General features: G+C 44.3%; 1 protein-coding gene across 1 annotated transcript; it reads left to right on the top strand.

The window, feature by feature from the left end:
* Positions 1–9,178: 9,178 nt before the first annotated feature.
* On the top strand, positions 9,179–11,742 carry LOC130570418 (beta-1,3-galactosyl-O-glycosyl-glycoprotein beta-1,6-N-acetylglucosaminyltransferase 4-like). The gene is made up of 2 exons (XM_057360719.1): positions 9,179–9,338; positions 10,092–11,742. The coding sequence occupies exon 2, from the start codon at positions 10,093–10,095 to the stop codon at positions 11,338–11,340; it is 1,248 nt and encodes a 415-aa protein (XP_057216702.1). The 5' UTR covers positions 9,179–9,338; position 10,092; the 3' UTR covers positions 11,341–11,742.
* Positions 11,743–18,267: the final 6,525 nt, after the last annotated feature.

Genomic DNA, 18,267 nt, shown 5'->3' with positions numbered 1-18,267 from the left:
TGGTTCTCCTTACACCAGTGTGTCAGACTGCATGCCTCCTCTGTATCATAAATGAGGTAAGGTAGTTGGTAATGGAGCCATGGTTATTGCTTTGGATGCAACATGCATGATGTCCTATAATTCCTGAAACTTGTAATGAATGGTAATCCATATAGTGTTGAGCGTGTGGAAGTTGTAATATTTTTTGGATGTTGCGCAGTCCTTAGCCTTGAGTCGAAACATGTGTGTTATAGCCAGTTTGTGACGCGGGGTAACTCTTGATATTCCGGTATTTTCTTCTGCCGAGGAGTGCAGCAAGGGAGCAGCCTGTGATTCTGGCTCCGTGGGTCTGAGTATACTGATGATCTTTCTGCTTTCTCAAATATGTGAGGTATAGAAAGGGTGTTCTGGAGCGATTTTTGCACTCATTACCACAACTTCCTCTTCCCAGGGCTCCTTGAACGGTACTAACAAGAGTCGGCGCTGGTTTTGCCGCTTTTAGCATGATCAGTGTGACCAGTCCATAGTGAGATATCGCCAGTGATTTCAAACGGCCCAAGTGCAATTGAAGTACTGGGGTTAGCAATTATTCGGCTCCTATCAGGTGGTCCGTCGTTTGGTGTCTGTGGGCTGTTGTTTTCTTGTCCGTATCTCTGAAATTACCCCAACGCTCTCTTTAGGTTTGTTCGTGTCGTTTAGAGCCAAAGAGAGTTGGTTTCCCTTACACATGTGCCTAGATCCTGCATATAACACTCTCGTCTCGGTTAAAAACTAGGTATTGTCTCTTAAGTTTGTGGTAATGGATGGTTTATTTCCGCATTCTCGGATGCATTCTTGCGATTCTGAGTTGCTTCTAAGTCCACCTGAATACCTGTAATGCAACTGGCTAACAAGAGTGTGAGCGCTCTGTGCAGTGTGGAGTGTACTGTGGAGTTTTCTGCCCGATAGCCAGACGCTCGAGAGTCGAGTCTGTTGACGGATTTGTGACTTGCTCGATCAGCCTGCGCCTCAGACCTCTCTCTCCCTTTCTTTCCGTGTCTTCTTGTGCTTGAAGGGACAAACACATACAGAACTATGTCAAAAATACCCGACTTGACGAGAATCCTGGAAAACAGTCAGTCGTCATTTTTATTCAATTCAATTCAATTCAATTTTATTTATATAGCGCTTTTCACAATGTGCATTGTTCCAAAGTAGCTTTACAGGAGCAAATAAGAAAAACACAGAAAGGTAAAACACAGCACAGTGCATGGTGTTTATAGACCAAGCAAGATCATTATATAAATAAAGTTGAGTTGAGTTGAGTTCAGTTGAAACTGTAATTCATGGTAAAAAGAAGTGTGTGGAGTGTATCAGTTTTTGATGTTGAGCAGTCTAATAGCCTGAGGAAAAAATGTGTCCTTTAGCCGGTTTGTGCGGGACCTGATGCTCCGGTATTTTCTGCCCGAAGGCAGCAAGGAGAGCAGCCTGTGATTCGGGTGGCTGGTATCACTGATGATCTTCCTGGCTTTCCTCAACTGTGGAGGTATAAAAGGTTCTGAGGATTTCTTGACTCATCCCAAACTTCTTCAGGCGCCTGAGATAAAAGAGGCGCTGGTGTTCCGCCTTTAGCACTGCATCAGTGTGAACAGTCCATGTGAGATCATCAGTGATGTTAACCCCAAGGAACTTGAAGCTGTTTACCCGCTCCACAGGTGTCCCGTCGATGGTGATGGGGCTGTGTTCCTTGTCCTACCTCCTCAAATCCACCACCGGCTCCTTGGTTTTGTTGGTGTTGAGCAAGAGATGGTTCTCCTTACACCAGTGTGTCAGACTGCATACCTCCTCTCTGTACAAACATAGGTATGTAAGTTTGGTAATGGATGGTTATTGCATTAGGTGCAATGCATGATGCATTATAGTCCATGAAACTGTAATGCATGGTAAAAAGAAGTGTGAGCGTGTGGAGTGTATCAGTTTTTGATGTTGAGCAGTCTAATAGCCTGAGGAAAAAAGTTGTCCTTCAGCCGGTTTGTGCGGGACCTAATGCTCCGGTATTTTCTGCCCGAAGGCAGCAAGGAGAGCAGCCTGTGATTTGGGTGGCTGGTATCACTGATGATCTTCCTGGCTTTCCTCAACTGTGCAGGTATAAAAGGTCTGAGGATTTTTTGGCTCATCCCAAACTTCTTCAGGCACCTGAGATGAAAAGAGGCGCTGGGGTGTGCCTTCTTTAGCACTGCATCAGTGTGAACAGTCCATGTGAGATCATCAGTGATGTTAACCCCAAGGAACTTGAAGCTGTTTACCCGCTCCACAGGTGTCCCGTCGATGGTGATGGGGCTGTGTTCCTTGTCCTGCCTCCTGAAATCCACCACCAGCTCCTTGGTTTTGTTGGTGTTGAGCAAGAGATGGTTCTCCTTACACCAGTGTGTCAGACTGCATGCCTCCTCTCTTTAGGCAGACTCGTCGTTGTTAGTGATCAGGCCTATCACTGTCGTGTCATCGGAAAATTTCACAATGACGTTAGAGCTGTGTGTGGCAATGCAGTCGTGTGTATATAGGGAGTAGAGGAGTGGGCTTAGGAAGCATCCCTGGGGAGCACCGGTGTTGAGAGTCAGTGGGGAGGAAGCATTGTTTCCTATTCTGACAACTTGACGTCTGCCTGACAGGAAGTCCAGAATCCAGTCACACAGGGATCTGTTTAAACCCAGAGCCTGGCGCTTCAAACCAAGTTTGGTCGGCACTATGGTATTGAATGCTGAGCAGCATTCTCACATATGCATTCTTGTTGTCAAGGTGGGAGAGAGCAGTGTGCAGGGTGAAAGCGATGGCATCATCGGTAGAGCGGTTGCTGCGATATGCAAACTGTAGAGGGTCTTATGAGGCAGGCAGCACAGAGCAGATGTAGTCTCTGATCAGCTTCTCAACACACTTGCTGAAGATAAATGTGTTAAAGCTACAGGGCGCCAGTGTTGGGTGTAATTACTAAGTAATTAGTTACTGTAATTTAATTACTTTTCCTTTGAAAAAGTAAAGTAAGGGATTACTCTATTTTATATGTAATTTAATTAGTTACTTCTGATGTAATTAAACTAAATGCTTTGTTTAAATATGTGTGTGCAATAAGGGAATTGACATCAAAATTCAAAGTCTAACTTTAAAATGCTTGCTTTAATATATATTTCTCACATTTGTATTACTTTGGTCAGTTAATAATACTATTTTATGTAGTTTTATATTGTTTACTTGAATGAATTAAATAAGCCATTTCATTTCTATCCTGGAATCACTTAACTAATCAAGGTTGATGTAGGATATAGAAAGTAATTAGTAATAAGTAATTAAATACTTTTTGGAAAGAGTAATTTGTACAGTAATCTAATTACACTATTGAATATGTAATTAGTAACTAGTATTTAATTACTTTTTCAGAGTAACTTTCCCAACACTGCAGGAGTCCAGTCATTCAAGCATGTGATTTGGCATTATTAGGTGCTGCTGATTAGGTTCTAGCCCCACTGGCACCGTTAATACATGCTCAGTGCCCCCGGTCCCGTATGGCATAACATTACAAGACATTACCAAAAATCAATGCAACCATATGCGCCAACCCGTTGGCTAAGGCTGTTATAGCCCCAGTGGCTCCGTTAATGCAAGCTCAGTAACCCCGGTCCCGTATGGCATAACAATACAACACACAACACCATTTTATTACGTGGTCACTTGGCAGCCCATATTGCATCCTTCCGTGGCTGCTTCTCTGACCAACAGTGGCAAGTTCTTTCACTACCGTCTGTTGGGCCTGTCCTCTGATCCCCACTTTCTTAAGCAGCCTTGTAGTGGAATTGGAAACAAAGCCCCTGCAGCCACTTCCACCAGGAACACTTTCGCTGTCCATCCCCGATCTTCAGCCTCCGCTGCCAAGTTGGCATACCGGAGATTCTTTCTTTCAAATGCTTCGTTAATGGCCTCTTCCCGAGGTACAGTGAACTCAACTATGAGGACTGTCCTACTGGAGCTGGACCACAGAACCATGTCCTGCCGTAGGTTGGTTGCTGCGATTTCCAAGGGGAAAGTAGACCTGAATCTGGGGTTAAGGGCTTGGCCCGCTGTTTCTGCCCCTCCCGAATAAAGGGTTGCCTTTTTAGCGAGTTAGCCTTGGCGTTTTGGGGGATGGCATTTGCTTCCACTCTCTCGGTTTCTAGTGCTGCAGCCAAGCACTTTAGTACTTGATTGTGGAACCATGTATATCTCCCCTGTGTCAAGCTCTTCTTACAACCCACAAGAATATGTTTAAGGTTTGCTGGAACTGCACATAGGTGGCAGGCTGGATCCTGTCCACACCAAACATGCAGATTTGTTGGTGAGGGCAGCTCATCATATGTAGCTCTTATGATAAAACTTAGCCTGTTTGTTTCCATACTCCACAGCTCACTCCAAGTGATTTTGCGCCGTTAAATGCCTTCCCACCTCATCCAAAGGCCTTGCTGGGCTTGAGACCGCTCTGGAGCATCTACTTGCTTCCTCTTGAAGCCGAACCTCCTCCACTACCAGGTGACGCTGTTCCTTTGGTGTCGCTTTTCGCCACGTGGGTGCGGTTGATGCCAAACCAAGTCCCCCTTTGCCATGTTGAACTTGTCCCACAATGCCCTTATGTCTGAGGGCTGCCTTTGCATCTCCTACCGCTGTTGTTGGGTTCCATTTCCTCCCTGTCGCTACTGTTGGAGCAGCATCTCTTACACAGGGATCACAGGATTCTTTAAGTGTCATCTCTAACCTTGTTTTGGTGCATTTCTATTCCTCCACAAGGCTTGAAATGGGAAGAGAGACTTGGGTCGACCCGTTGTCTCCTTCTGTGACCTTGGGTTCATGCTTTTCACTCCAAATCTCTCCACCCCATAGGTGTAGATGATCCCCCCATCTTCTCCAGTTTTCTTTCGACATCTCCTTTTTGGCCTGCTAAAAGCTGGACGAGATCCAAGTCAATGGTTGCCCAATCTTTGTTGCAGGATTTAGGCCAAAGTATCTGAGGTCTTCTTCCATCCATTTTCCTTTCTACTGCTTGCTGCGGCTGGATAGTCTCCGGGTTGCTGATTGCTGGTAAATTTATGCCTGCTTGGGCTTCGTCTGGGGTTCTGATACCCTGTGGGCTGTGGTGCTTGTCCCGCCACTGGGCTTCCCCCGACTGATTTGCCCTATCTCTTGTGAAGTACTGGTCAATGTGAGGCCCCTCACTAAGCTCTCTCAGGCACTTCTTCCTGCCCTGATGGATTTTAAGACCTTTCTCTGATGTTATCTTTGTCCAGCCGCAAATGCATCTCCGTAGTTTCTGTCCTGTTGTTCCAACTTCTGCTGTGCTGATCTCCTGGTTCTTTGTCATTTCCATTCCGAGGTCTGTTGCCATGTGATCCACCGATGAGTCATCTTGCGCTCTCGCAGACTCCAAGGGTATTCTTTCTCTTGTGTTTTTCATAGCCATAGATAAGTGGACCCATTACGCTTATGGTAACGTATCCTGCCGACATGGGTAGCTAGACAATGTCTGCCCGGGTGGGGCCTATTCCCTCCTGCCAGCAGTCTCTCCAGGCTGTCACCAGGTCTTTCCCTGGTTGTAAGATGCTCTTTCACAGCAGTCACTGGTTTTAACCAGATTATTCAGAGTCGCTTAATAGGACTAGGTGTTATAATCCCACTATTTCAGACAAAATAGTGCCCAATAGGACATTTCCCACGCCTTATGCATGATAGGGGGAAGCAGTCAAGAATATGAATAGAGGAAAGGAGGTCTGAGGTTTCACTGGGTTCCTCGGGTATAGGCATCCTCTGCGTTAAATGATTATAGAAATATATAGCATACTTACCTTTCCTTGCCATTATCAGAGAGACATCTCATGAGTTGTGTGTCCCACTTTCATCACATCCATTATCCTGGGTGAAAGATGCCTTTTGGTGAGGTGCTGTTGATAATGCCCGTTGTATGGTTCCCATCAATGCGACACCGTCAGTTGTGCACCTCAGCCTCATTGGGTGTTTAGGCCCTTTATCACAAGACACCCACCGCAGGTTGATCAGACCTGGGTGTCTGTCGCATTGTTACAAGGTCATCTGGCTGCCCATGTTGTGTCCACCTGCCTTGGCTTCTTCTTTCTGCACCTCTGGCCAGTTCTTGATTATCCTCCACTGGACCTGTCCTCTGAGAGTGACCTATTTGTCAGCTATGGTGACCTCTGCATTTAACCCATTCAGTGAATAGTGAACTGACGCACTGCAAGTCGTGAACACATATACACCAGAAGCAGTGGGCAGCTATCACTGCAGCTCAAAGACACCTCAGTCTTTACTTTACCGACTGAGAATCGAACCGGCAGCCTTCTGGTCACGAGTCCATCTCTCTAACCATTAGGCCATGACTACCCACACCGTTAATGCGCGCTCAGTGCCCCCGGTCCCGTATGGCATACCATTACAACACATTACCAAAATTAACGCAACCATATGCGCCAACCCGTTGGCTAAGGCTGTTATAGCCCCACTGGCTCCGTTAATGCAAGCTCAGTGCCCCCGGTCCTGTATGGCATAACATAATAATACAACACACAACACCATTTTATTACGTGGTCACTTGGCAGCCCATATTGCGTCCTTCAGTTTCAACCACAGCCAGTGGCTGCTTCTTTCAGCAACAGTGGCAAGTTCTTTGACTACCATCCGTTGGGCCTGTCCTCTGATCGCCACTTTCTTAAGCAGCCTTGTAGTGGAATTGGAAACAAAGGATAGTTCACCCCAAAACGAAAATTCTGTCTTCATTTACTCACCCTCAGATTGTTCCAAACCTGTATACTAGTGTTGTCAAAAGTACCGGTACTTCGGGTCCAAGTCGGTACCTAAAAATAAAAAAGTTGTCGGTACCTAATTTTCATAAGACCCGGTACCACCGACGTACCGGGTCAACCGGGTACTGATGCTCTGTCTGACAGGTTGTCAGTCGGAAACTTTTTATAGACGCAATAAGACGTGATGAGCGGATAAGCGCGGCTCCGATCCACAAGAGATGCGCACAGAAATACTTCAGATTAAAGTCATATCACGAAGAAAACGAACAGAGTTTTGTGGTGAAAGAGGAAGCATCCGGATTTAAGTTAACAAGTTCAAGCGGTAAGTTTCAAATTCTGTTCGCGTTTGCATTATGAATGTTGTAGCATATGTTAAGTTAAAGGTTACGTTAAAACAAACGTCCCTGTTTGCGTGTTAATTTGTTAGCGCCAATGCTAATCCAGTCAAGTGTCCTTATTAACCATTTAATGCTTTTATAACTGTAATGGGGTAAAATAAATGGGAGGACAGGATGGGGTTTACAGTACCTATTTTATATAGGCCTATCTGAAATCTATGTGCTAGAAAACTAGCATACTAACTGTATGACTAGCAATGTGTATGTCTTGGATAGATAACTCTATTAGGTTTAAAAAACCACATTTAAACTAAATAAAAATCTATCTGTTGCATTTATTATTTTAATATACAGTTACCTTAATGTAAGTAATCTTGTGTAAATGCAGTATAAAAACTGAGGTTTGTTTTAATATTGCATATGCATGTTTGTTCAGTCAGTTGACTTACTGAAGTTTATTCTATTTGTCTTATACAGCAGCAGACTGAGGAGGATGTTCATCAGCATGAAAGACCCCAGTGAGCACACAACAGTTTCAGCAACAATTAACTTATACTTCATGTATACAAAATGGCATTGCTTTCTATACATTTATATTAACAATGAGCTTTATTAATAAAATTGTGTTTCAATTAGCATGTACTGGTGTTTTGCTTTGGTACCGAAATTGGTACCGAGAACCGTGGAATTTTACTGGTATTGGTACCGACTACTGAAATTTTGGTACCGTGACAACACTAGTGTCACATTTCTTTGTTCTGCAAAACACAAAGGAAGATATTTGGAATAATGTCAGAAACCATACATATCTAATCCCCCATTTACTACCATCGTATTTTTGTGGCAGTAAATGTGAGATGAGATCTGTTTGGTTACTGACATTCTTCCAAATATCTTCCTTTGTGTTTGCATGCTCAAAAGCTAAAAAACAGACTAATACAATGTGAAATGCACTTGTATGTACAGTTTTTGTCAAACAGTAGATTATATTTCAACTAAAGCTGTAGCCTAAATTTGAAAAATATTCACAGATAAATTAAAGAACTTCCTCTTTCTATTAGTGTGTAGGAACAGCTTCAGAAAACATAGGCATGGCCAGGGGCCTTTGGAAGTCATTTTTCCAATGACACTGTGAGTCAATGGTTCCTAATGCACAGTAAGTTGTCAGTTCAACATCTGCACCGCACCGCAAGTCAGTTAGAAACAACTTTTTTCAGATTTGTACGTGTACTCTTCAATGCTAGGTATGCAGTGCCATGTTTCTGTTTATTGAATCTACTGGATTAAATGGGTGAATTTCAAATATTTCTAACATTGACAAATGCATAATTTCATTCAGACATTTTACAATAACAGCAACTTAACCAAACGTGACTTTTTTTAGGTAAAAGGTTCTGTGTGAATTATTAAAGGTGATATTGATGGCAAACCCATTCTTGTAATCTGTTCTTTCACTGATTTTAAACTTCTTCATTTTGCATGTTCATAATGCATGTTTTGATGTGTCATATATTCTGCACCTCCTTTGAAATCATTTAACATGAAAGTAAAAAACCTGTTTTGTATTTTTATTGTCACAAATGTCTAGATAAATAATGTTTGGACACAAACAAGAATAAGATTTACGCATTGCATGTTAAAATGAATATATTTTACAGTTTCACAAAATATCTGTCATGTCGGGTTTTTCCAGTTCGTTAGCTATTTACAGTAATAACTTTTCTTGGTTTTCTGTCTCCAGGTAAACTTTTACTATATAAAAAACATACAGATAAAAAGCACCAAACAAGATTTTAGGTTTTGTCTTTGTCTCCATTATAGCAGGGGGAACACATGATGACAGCTGTGAATGCAATCAGCTATCAGATACTGTTACACATGTTTTCAACAAGGAAGCTTAGATGCATCTCAAATTCATGCGTAGCAGTTCACAGACATGATAAAGCCGTGGTCCTTTGTCATTTTGTACACATTATTCTTTATAAGTTTTTATATACTAAACACTAAATTGGAAACTTTTTGGAAGCTTTGCAAAGGTCCCAGGTCTGACTAGGGCCCCACCCCATCATTTATTTTCATTCTTTTCCATAGCTGTCATCACAGTAGAAAGAGGAAGTTACAATGATGTTAAATATTTAAATCATTCTTACCTGGAAACTTCACTTGCTCGTCCAGCACCTTTGGAAAAGCATCATTATACATGATAAAGGTAGGGCATTAAATCTCCTAATAATGTTTTAATGGGGTTAGGGTCCTTCAATTGAAATAGGCAAGTGCATTTAACAGAATATATTGTGTTTTGCATGATATTATAAGCTTTTAATTATTATTATTATCTCTTCATCTTAATTAACGTTTATTAGAACCAAATGTTGAGTCAAAGCTTTATTGACCTCAGCAAAAAAAAGAAGCTCGGAGAATGGGGTGAAGAGTATTTGTTATAAAACCCCTTATCTTAAATCACATGAGAGAGAAACATGAATGTCTGTTTTTTCAGTTGTTTATATATTTGGATTAAATTAAACCTGTTTGTTGTCCGTCCCTAGAAGTAAACTTTTACTGAGGTAAAGGTAAAATATATATATATATACAGCCAGGGAAAAAATTAAGAGACAATTCCAAATTTTTATCCAACAGCAATGTAAAAGACAGCATGTATACCTTTACATTTGAACATTTCTTTTACAGTCAACCAACCAACTGTTTTAGTAACGAGTTTTGACAATTTAAAAAGCTGAAACAAACTCTAGGCCCTGCACTTTTCAGAAAAAAATCGTGGCTCAGATAAATATAAATATAATTAGATAGAACAAAGGTCTTATGGTTGGGAGCCTTCAGGGCCTGATAGTAAACGGAGCTCCAAGAGCCTTGTTTAAGAGTCGTTGTTCTTCCTCAGTTCATTTTAGACACACAAAGACATGAATTACTTGCTAAGTAACAGTGCTTCCATTTTTCCCTACAGAATGAGGAGATTCTGGCTTCAGCGCAAACTGACAAAGGTCATTCCTTTCTTTTCAACATTGATTATCCTTGTATATGTTTGTACAATTGTATTTTCAAATGAAGATGACAGTCGCCTTAATACCTTGGGATCAATGTTTGTGAGACCAAGACTGACAATTAAACATGGCATTAATTGTTCTGCAATATATGACATGGAACCTGTGGAAGTGCAAAAATCTTTAGTTGTACGTAAAAGCTATGTGGGACCATCTGATAAAAATGTTGTGAACGCCACCTCTGACTGTGATCGGTTTGTTGTATCAGAAGGTTTTGATGCGATACAAGGCTCTGAGTTTGAGCGCGAGTTTCCTCTTGCTTACTCTTTGGTTGTTCACAAGAATGCTGATCTAGTGGAGAGGTTACTGAGGGCCATTTATATGCCACATAATGTTTATTGCATACATTATGACCAGAAGTCTTCAGATGACTTTAAATCAGCGATGCAAGGACTGACCCGCTGCCTCCCTAACGTCTTCATCGCCTCAAAGCTGGAGAGGGTGCAGTATGCAGGCATCTCACGCCTCAAAGCGGATCTCAATTGCCTGTCTGATCTCCTGGAGTCTGAGGTCAAGTGGAAGTATGTCATCAACCTGTGTGGTCAGGACTTTCCACTGCGGACGAACGCTGAGCTGGTGTCAGATCTAAAGATGCTTAAAGGCAAGAACATGGCGGAAACCAGACAACCTGGTGGAAAGAAGTGGCGTTGGAGTTTTCACCATGCTCTGAAAAATAACATATCTGAATACTATAAGTCTCCTCTAACCATTTCTGAGCAGAAACTGCCACCACCTTACGATTTACAAATGTTTGTGGGCAGTGCCTACGTTACACTCTCACGGGAATTTGCACTTTTTGTTCACTGGAGTCCTCTAGTCAGAGATTTCTTGGTTTGGTCTGAGGACACATACTCACCCGATGAACATTTTTGGGCAACTCTGGTTCGTGTGCCGGGAGTACCAGGAGAGGTGATGAGATCTGACCCCGACATCACAGAACTGACAAGTAAAACTCGTCTGGTGAAGTGGGTGGCTTTTGAAAATATTCTTTACCCACCCTGCACTGGGAAGCATGTACGGGCTGTGTGTGTTTATGGTGCTGCTGAGCTCAGATGGCTTCTTAACTATGGTCACTGGTTTGCTAATAAAGTGGACACAGACGTGGATCCTGTTGTTATTGAATGTTTAGAGGAGAAGCTAAAAAACAGGTAAAGCCAAAAAAAACAATAAAAAACTGAAGGATTTTTTTAGAGGACCAAAGAATTAAATAAGATGCTTTGCTTATTTACTTATTAAAATATATATTTTTTTACATTAAAAACAATTGTGATCACCACCCTTCTTTCCTCATTCCTCTCAGTTTTCTCATATTAATAAATAGACTCCACCTCTTACATGACTAAACCTATTCAGCACTCTCTCGCCTTCACAGTGGCTGTTCACATACAGTACCCTTGAATTAAGCCAAAACAGGTTGTAAATAAATGAATTTATTAAAACACACATGTATTTAAGTACTGTATATTTGCATTAATAATGGCAATTGTTCACAGAAGAGCTTTATATTTGCATCCTGTGTACCCTGTTTTGCATACTGTTTTTGAATTCCTTAACCCCTAAATAAAAATGTTAAACATTAAAACTTGATTTGTCTAACTTTTTGCTACACATTTAGCTCTCTTTAGCTACATGTTTTTCAGCAATCTTGGACATTACTGTAGAAAGAAGTGTAGTTTCAATAGGCAAACTGGTTATTTCAGTAACTATTGTGCTACTAAAGAGAAGAATAAGGTTGGTTCTTGTATTCAATTTTGCTTTTTTTTTGTTTGTCTTTGTTTGTCTATGTGTGTCACTGACCACTTTTTAATATGCCTAGTGAGAGAATCTCAACTCTTAAATTGCTCATCGAATCTCTCTTTCATTCCATTTGGCAGAGATCTGTGACCGTAGCTACAGTATATATGATAACCTCTTGTAAAGCAGTAAATGATGTTTCCTTTGTAAACATTTTTGCCATTCATCAAACGTTGTTATTATCAGACGGTTGCATACAGTTCTATACTAATCTTACAAATTTTCATCACCCCACCCACATTTAATCTCTGCATTTCATTCAATTTTTCTGAGATTTGTCAGAATACAAAAGATTGTAAGGCCATAAAAAAGAAATTTATACAGATTTGAGGGTGAGTAAATAAAGACGGAATTTTAATTTTTGGATGAACTTTAAGCAAATTATAACTTTAAACGAATTCTTTGAAATGTTTGAAATGATCAAACCTGTGATGTATGTTGGTTCTTACCACTAGGTGGTGCTCTGTATTCATATATGCGGGAGCCCTACAGGGAAGACGAATAAGAAACACAGTGTGTGGTAAAACAGCTTGTGTGTGTTGTCTCTTTATTAATATCTTTAGACTCTTAACCTCATAAGCCTAGACAGCTATAAAGAGTAACTAAAATATATCATATGGTGTCAGAAGTGAAAAATGGATCAGCTAAAACCTCCAAATGACTTAAACTTCGAAGGAAATACCGCTGAGAATTGGAGAATCTGGATACAGAAGTTTGAACTATATCTTGTGGCTAGTGGAACATTGAACATTGAAAAATCAGGCAAGATAAAATGTGCTACATTTCTTCATGTTGCCGGGGATGAAGCATTGAAGGTATTTAATACCATGGATTTTACTGAGGAGGAAGTTAATGATTTTGATGTACTGAAAGAAAAGTTCAGAAGGAAAAATCTTACATATCTTAGACACTTGTTCTTCACTCGGGCACAGGCACCAAACGAACTGATAGATGCATACGTGACTGATTTAAAAAACAAGGCTAAAGAATGTGAATTCGCACAGTTGACAGAATCACTGATCCGAGACCGCATAGTGTGTGGTGTGAACAATGATCAAATAAGAGCTAGACTCTTGAGAGAACCTGATTTGGATCTGAAAAAAGCCATAGATATCTGCAGAGCGAGTGAAATCACAAAAAAACAGATTAAAGCGCTCCACGAAGAAACTGAAGCTACAGTAAACAAAATAAGTAAAAAGGAGAAATCTTTGTAAACTTCAGAGAAGAGTGCTACTTCAAGAACAGTGTCAAAGAAAGAAGAGTGTACTAGATGCGGTTACAGCCACGAGCCAAGGAAGTGTCCTGCATTTGGACAAATTTGCAAGGTATGTCACAGAAAAAATCACTTCGGCAGGATGTGCAAAACACAAAAACAAAAAGACAAATCAAAGTATTCGACGAAGAAAGTACATGAGATTGGTCAAGAGGATCTCACAGAGTTGTTCATTTGGGCCATTGAAGAGGAACAGGCTAAAAGCAAAGTCAAGATGCAAATCAATAAAGTAAATGATGCCACAGCAGTGAACAAAGACAAGTGGACTGAAACACTAAAAATAAACAAAAACTCAATTTCTTTTAAATTGGATACAAGAGCAGAGTGTAACGTAATCTCGTACAAAGACTTTCAAGCAGTTGCAGGGAATTCAGTGTCATTGTGCAAATCTAACTGCGTGTTAGTTGCATATTCCGGCCACAAGATGGAGCCAAAGGGTAAAGCAAAGCTCAGTTGCCAGTTTAAAGACAATGAAGCTGAGATTGAGTTCCAAGTCCTTGAGAAAGATTCCCCTGCAATCCTTGGAAGACTGGCGTGCACAGAGTTAGGACTGGTCAAAAGAATCTACAAAGTAGACTGTGACGAAAACACACACATCCTGAAGGAGTTTGATGATGTGTTCAACGGCTTGGGGTGCATACCAGGTTCGCATCACATCAAGATTGATCCAGCCATGGTACCTGTGATACATCCTCCCATAAGAGTTCCCATAGCCCTAAAAGACAGAATAAAGACAGAACTTAACAGAATGGAAAGCCTTGGAGTAATCGAGAAACAAACCCAACCAACAGATTGGGTCAATAGTTTGGTGACTGTCGTAAAGCCGAACAAACTTCGAATTTGCATTGACCCAAAAGATTTGAACAGAGCCATAAAAAGAGAACACTTTCCACTAAAGACAGTCGAAGAAGTGGTGAGTGAGATGCCAAATGCAAACATTTTCTCAGTGTTGGATGCTAACCATGGATTTTGGCAAATACAATTAGATGAGGAAAGTTCCAAGCTTTGCACGTTCAATACACCTTTCGGAAGATACCGTTTCAAAAGGTTAACTTTCGGTGTATCTTCAGCTCCTAAAGTTTTCCAGAAGTGCATAGCTCAAAGGCTTGAAGACCTGGAAGGGGTCGTAAACATCATGGATGATATACTGATGTGGGGAGAAAATGTGGAACAGCATGATGCAAGGCTAAGGCGACTTCTAGAAAGAGTAAGGAGCATGAATTTAAAATTAAATCGGGAAAAGTGCAAGATCAGAATGGATGAATTAAAGTACATTGGGCATGTACTGAGTGGAGAAGGTCTGAAGCCAGACCCAGACAAGATCAAAGCAATTGTGGAGATGTACGAACCACAAGACAAATCAGCTTTAATGAGGTTTCTTGGCATGGTTCAATACCTCGCAAAGTTTATTCCAAACCTGTCAGAGAATAGCGCACCGCTGAGGAAACTTCTGGAAAGTGGTGTGGAGTGGCACTGGGAAACATCACAGCAAAAGAGTTTTGAAGTACTGAAGTCACAGCTGAGCAGAGCCCCAGTACTCAGATTCTTCAATGTCAACAAGGATGTGACTCTTTCAGTTGATGCAAGTTCGGAGGGTTTGGGAGCTGTTATCCTACAGGAAGGACATCCTGTAGCATATGGCTCACGGTCGCTGACTGACTGCCAGAAAAGGTATGCTCAGATTGAAAAAGAATTCTTAGCCATTGTGTATGGATGTGAGAAATTCAGCCAGTACCTTTATGGGAAGAAAGTTAGAGTACAGTCTGACCACAAACCGCTGGAGACAGTGTTTAAAAAGCCTCTGCAGAAAGCCCCACCACTTGGAGGAGGAGCATCGCGAGGGAGGGAGGCGCTGCCGCGGCTGCCGAAACCCCCTGGCCGACCCAGCTCCGGAACCTCTCGCGGTCCTCTGGCTGGGACTGGAGGATTGCCTGGAAGCAGTGCTCGTTATCCGCGTGAAGATCCAGCAACGCCTGATGGTGCTCCCGATGGAGGACTGCGAGGGATGTGATGACGTCCGCAAATGACGTCTGGGCTGAGGACTGCATGCTGGCAGTGGCCCTCCTTCTTCCTTCCTGGGTTTCGGCATCAGTGTAGCAAATGTAGAGTCGTGTGCAAGGAGGAGGACGAGGTTAGCGTGACAGACACGGATTTTTATTCACATTACACACAAACTTATAGTTACTCAACACAAAATACGACGGATGCTTCCACAGCGTTCCAAGCCTCTCCCCATCCGGGTTAAAGTCCTATGAAGTCTCGGCTTCCTGGGTTAGATCCTCTCTGCAACCGCCCGTGTCTGTCCGTGTGTCTCTCTCTTGTGTATGCGGCTTTCCTCCTTTTATCCGCTCTCTCCGCGTCCTTACTGGAATTAGATACAGGTGTTGATCGTTTGCACATGTCCCATTTACTCACCGCTCGTCTCCCGGCTCTCTCTCCCGTTGCGTACCTCGCTAGACCACGCCCCCCTTGCCACACACTGCATTGATTTTTGCTTAATAGGACTAGGTGTTATAATCCCACTATTTCAGCACAGTTGAACTGCCCAATAGGACATTTCCCACGCCTTATGCATGAGAGGGGGAAGCAGTCAAGAATATGAATAGAGGAAAGGAGGTCTGAGGTTCCCTTTCTGTCGGTCTCTCGACGTTGTGTCGAGCCGACAGATGGGGTTCGCTCTTGAGAACCTATCAACTTCTGACTAGTTTAGAAAAGGCCAATGAAATTGGCGAATGAAATTTGCATGCCGGACTCCGCCCCAGGATATCCGGGTATAAAAGGGAGACGGCGTGCTGCATTCATTCACCTTTTGTTCTTCGGAGCCTTCACACTGATCGACTTAGAGACTTCAGACTCTACGCCGAATTACTGCTGGAATCTTACGATGTGGTGCAGTGGACGGTCCCTTCCTGCAGCGACTTCCCCTGGGCGTCTCGGCAGTGCCAGGAGTGTTCGAGTGTTTTTTTCTAAAAGAGCAAATTTCTCCAGCGTGGCATGTCCCGCTGTTCTCATGGGTGCAACACACTCATCGAGGAGGGGGACGGACACGGTGTCTGCTTCCAGTACACTGGGGCAGACGTTGTGGATACGTCCTGCCCGCACTGCGGGCGGTTGACGATTCAGACGTTGCGTCACAGGTGGCTGTGTTCCCACGGGACTCAGCCACCACCTCGTTTGCTTCCCGTTCCGTGACGGCAGGACTACGGCCCTGCCGCCCGCTACGGCAAGCAGCGAGGGTGATATGAGGATTACTGTGAGCATTAATCCGCCAGCCACTGGCTCACGGACCGTTCGCACCTCGTCTAGCTCGTCTGACCGTTCCCCAGGAGACGGTCCCACCGTCTTGAACCTCAACCACGTATTCGGACACGATGGTGGTGATGAGATGTCTCTTGCAGCATCGGGGGGTGACGTACTGCCATCCGACTCCGACGATTCCTTGGGCTCCCTCCCTCGGGGGGTCGAGCCCAGGAAGAGGCGAAAGTCGAAATGTCAGCCATGCTTTCCCGGACCGCGTGAGCATTGGGTTGCAGTGCCCGCACTGCCTCTCCCAGCACTCGCGGCTGGTTACATGGTGCCTCGGGTTTGAGCGCGGCTCCAGGCCCCGCCCGCCCCCAGTGCCGTGTTTACCGGAAGTGCATGAAGAACTTAGTAAAACCTGGAACGCCCCTTTCCGGCATGTTCACATCAAACAAGTTCTGTCACTCTCTCTTCCCTCGAGGGTGAGGCAGCTAGAGGATACATCGATGTCCCCCAGGTGGAACATGCCGCTGCGGTGCACTCGTGCCCGCAGGCGGCGGCCACCTGGGGGGGGCTCAACCTAGATTCCCGTCCAAAGCATGGAGGGTCTCGGCATCTCCGGTGTCGAGAGCTTACATTGCTGCGGGCCAAGCTGCCTCCTCTCTCCACGCTATGGCTCCTGCCAGGCCAAGGCATTGAGAGAGCTCCACGAGGGTAAGACCGACCAAGCGCTTATGCAGGAACTCCGCGCCGCCACCGACCTCGCTCTATGGGCGACCGAAGGTGACCGCGCGGGCCCTGGGTCGGGCGATGTCCACACTTGTGGTCCATGAGAGACACCTCTGGCCGAACCTTGCACAGATGAGTAACGCCGAGAAGGTCAGCCTTCTCGACGCAACCATCTCGCAAGGGGGGGGCTGTTTGGTGATACTGTTGAGCCGCAGTTCTCGACAGTAAGGAAGCAGACAGAGGATATCAAGCATATCCTCCCTCGCCGCGACTCGGCCGCCTCGGCCGTCGAGTCCCGTGCACCATCTGCTTCCCAGCAGCCCTGGTCCTCTTCGACGCCCTCCGGCTCTGGTCAGGCGGCCCCCCGGGAAGGGACATCGAAGAGGAGACCATCGCCCCGTCAGCAGCCGCGGCGAAGGCAGAAGCGGCCCTCATGGGAAGACCCCAGGGAGATCGAGAATACCATCGGGCCCGACACCAGCCATTCCATTGCTGGGTGGTCGATCCGGGACGGTTCCTGCCCCGTCCCAACAGCCCACTCTCTTAAGAGTTTCTTCTCTCTCTGGGTGTTTATCACAGCCGCTCTCACCCTCTATATGACGGTGCTCGGCAACTAGACATTGCGTCACAGCGAGACCCAATGTGGAGGATAATCAGTAGCCCTCAGCACTCTCAAACGACAGTGCGTTGTGCTGCACAATCACCAGGCAGGTAAGCAGCAGAGCCGATCTCCTCCCCGGGGGCCTCCCCACGGCAAGGGATCCGCAATGCTCGCCATCGAACCACCCCCTGGGAGGTCGATGAAGCAGATCATACCCTTAGCCCCTGTCTCGGTCCCTGGGAGCCTGACTAGAGCCCCCAAACCATCACGGTGGCTACGGGATACGATCCGTCTCGGCTACGCGATACAACTTACCATATGCCCGCTCAAGTTCAGGACATCCTTTCAACCTCAGTCAGAGGTTAGGATGCTCCTGTGCTTCGGGCCAGGGTCACCACCCCTCTGGCAAGCAATCGTGTTTGTCCCTCTAGCCGGGATGTTC

This window comes from Triplophysa rosa, linkage group LG19, assembly GCF_024868665.1.
Source record: "Triplophysa rosa linkage group LG19, Trosa_1v2, whole genome shotgun sequence".
Classification (NCBI taxonomy): Eukaryota; Metazoa; Chordata; class Actinopteri; order Cypriniformes; family Nemacheilidae; genus Triplophysa; species Triplophysa rosa.
The sequence above is the reverse complement of the archived record's forward strand: the minus strand, read 5'-3'. Positions and strand labels throughout refer to the sequence as shown.

Coding starts and splice junctions, on each gene's coding strand:
- LOC130570418 (XM_057360719.1), top strand. CDS start 10,093: ATGAGGAGATTCTGGCTTCAGCGCAAACTGACAAAGGTCATTCCTTTC.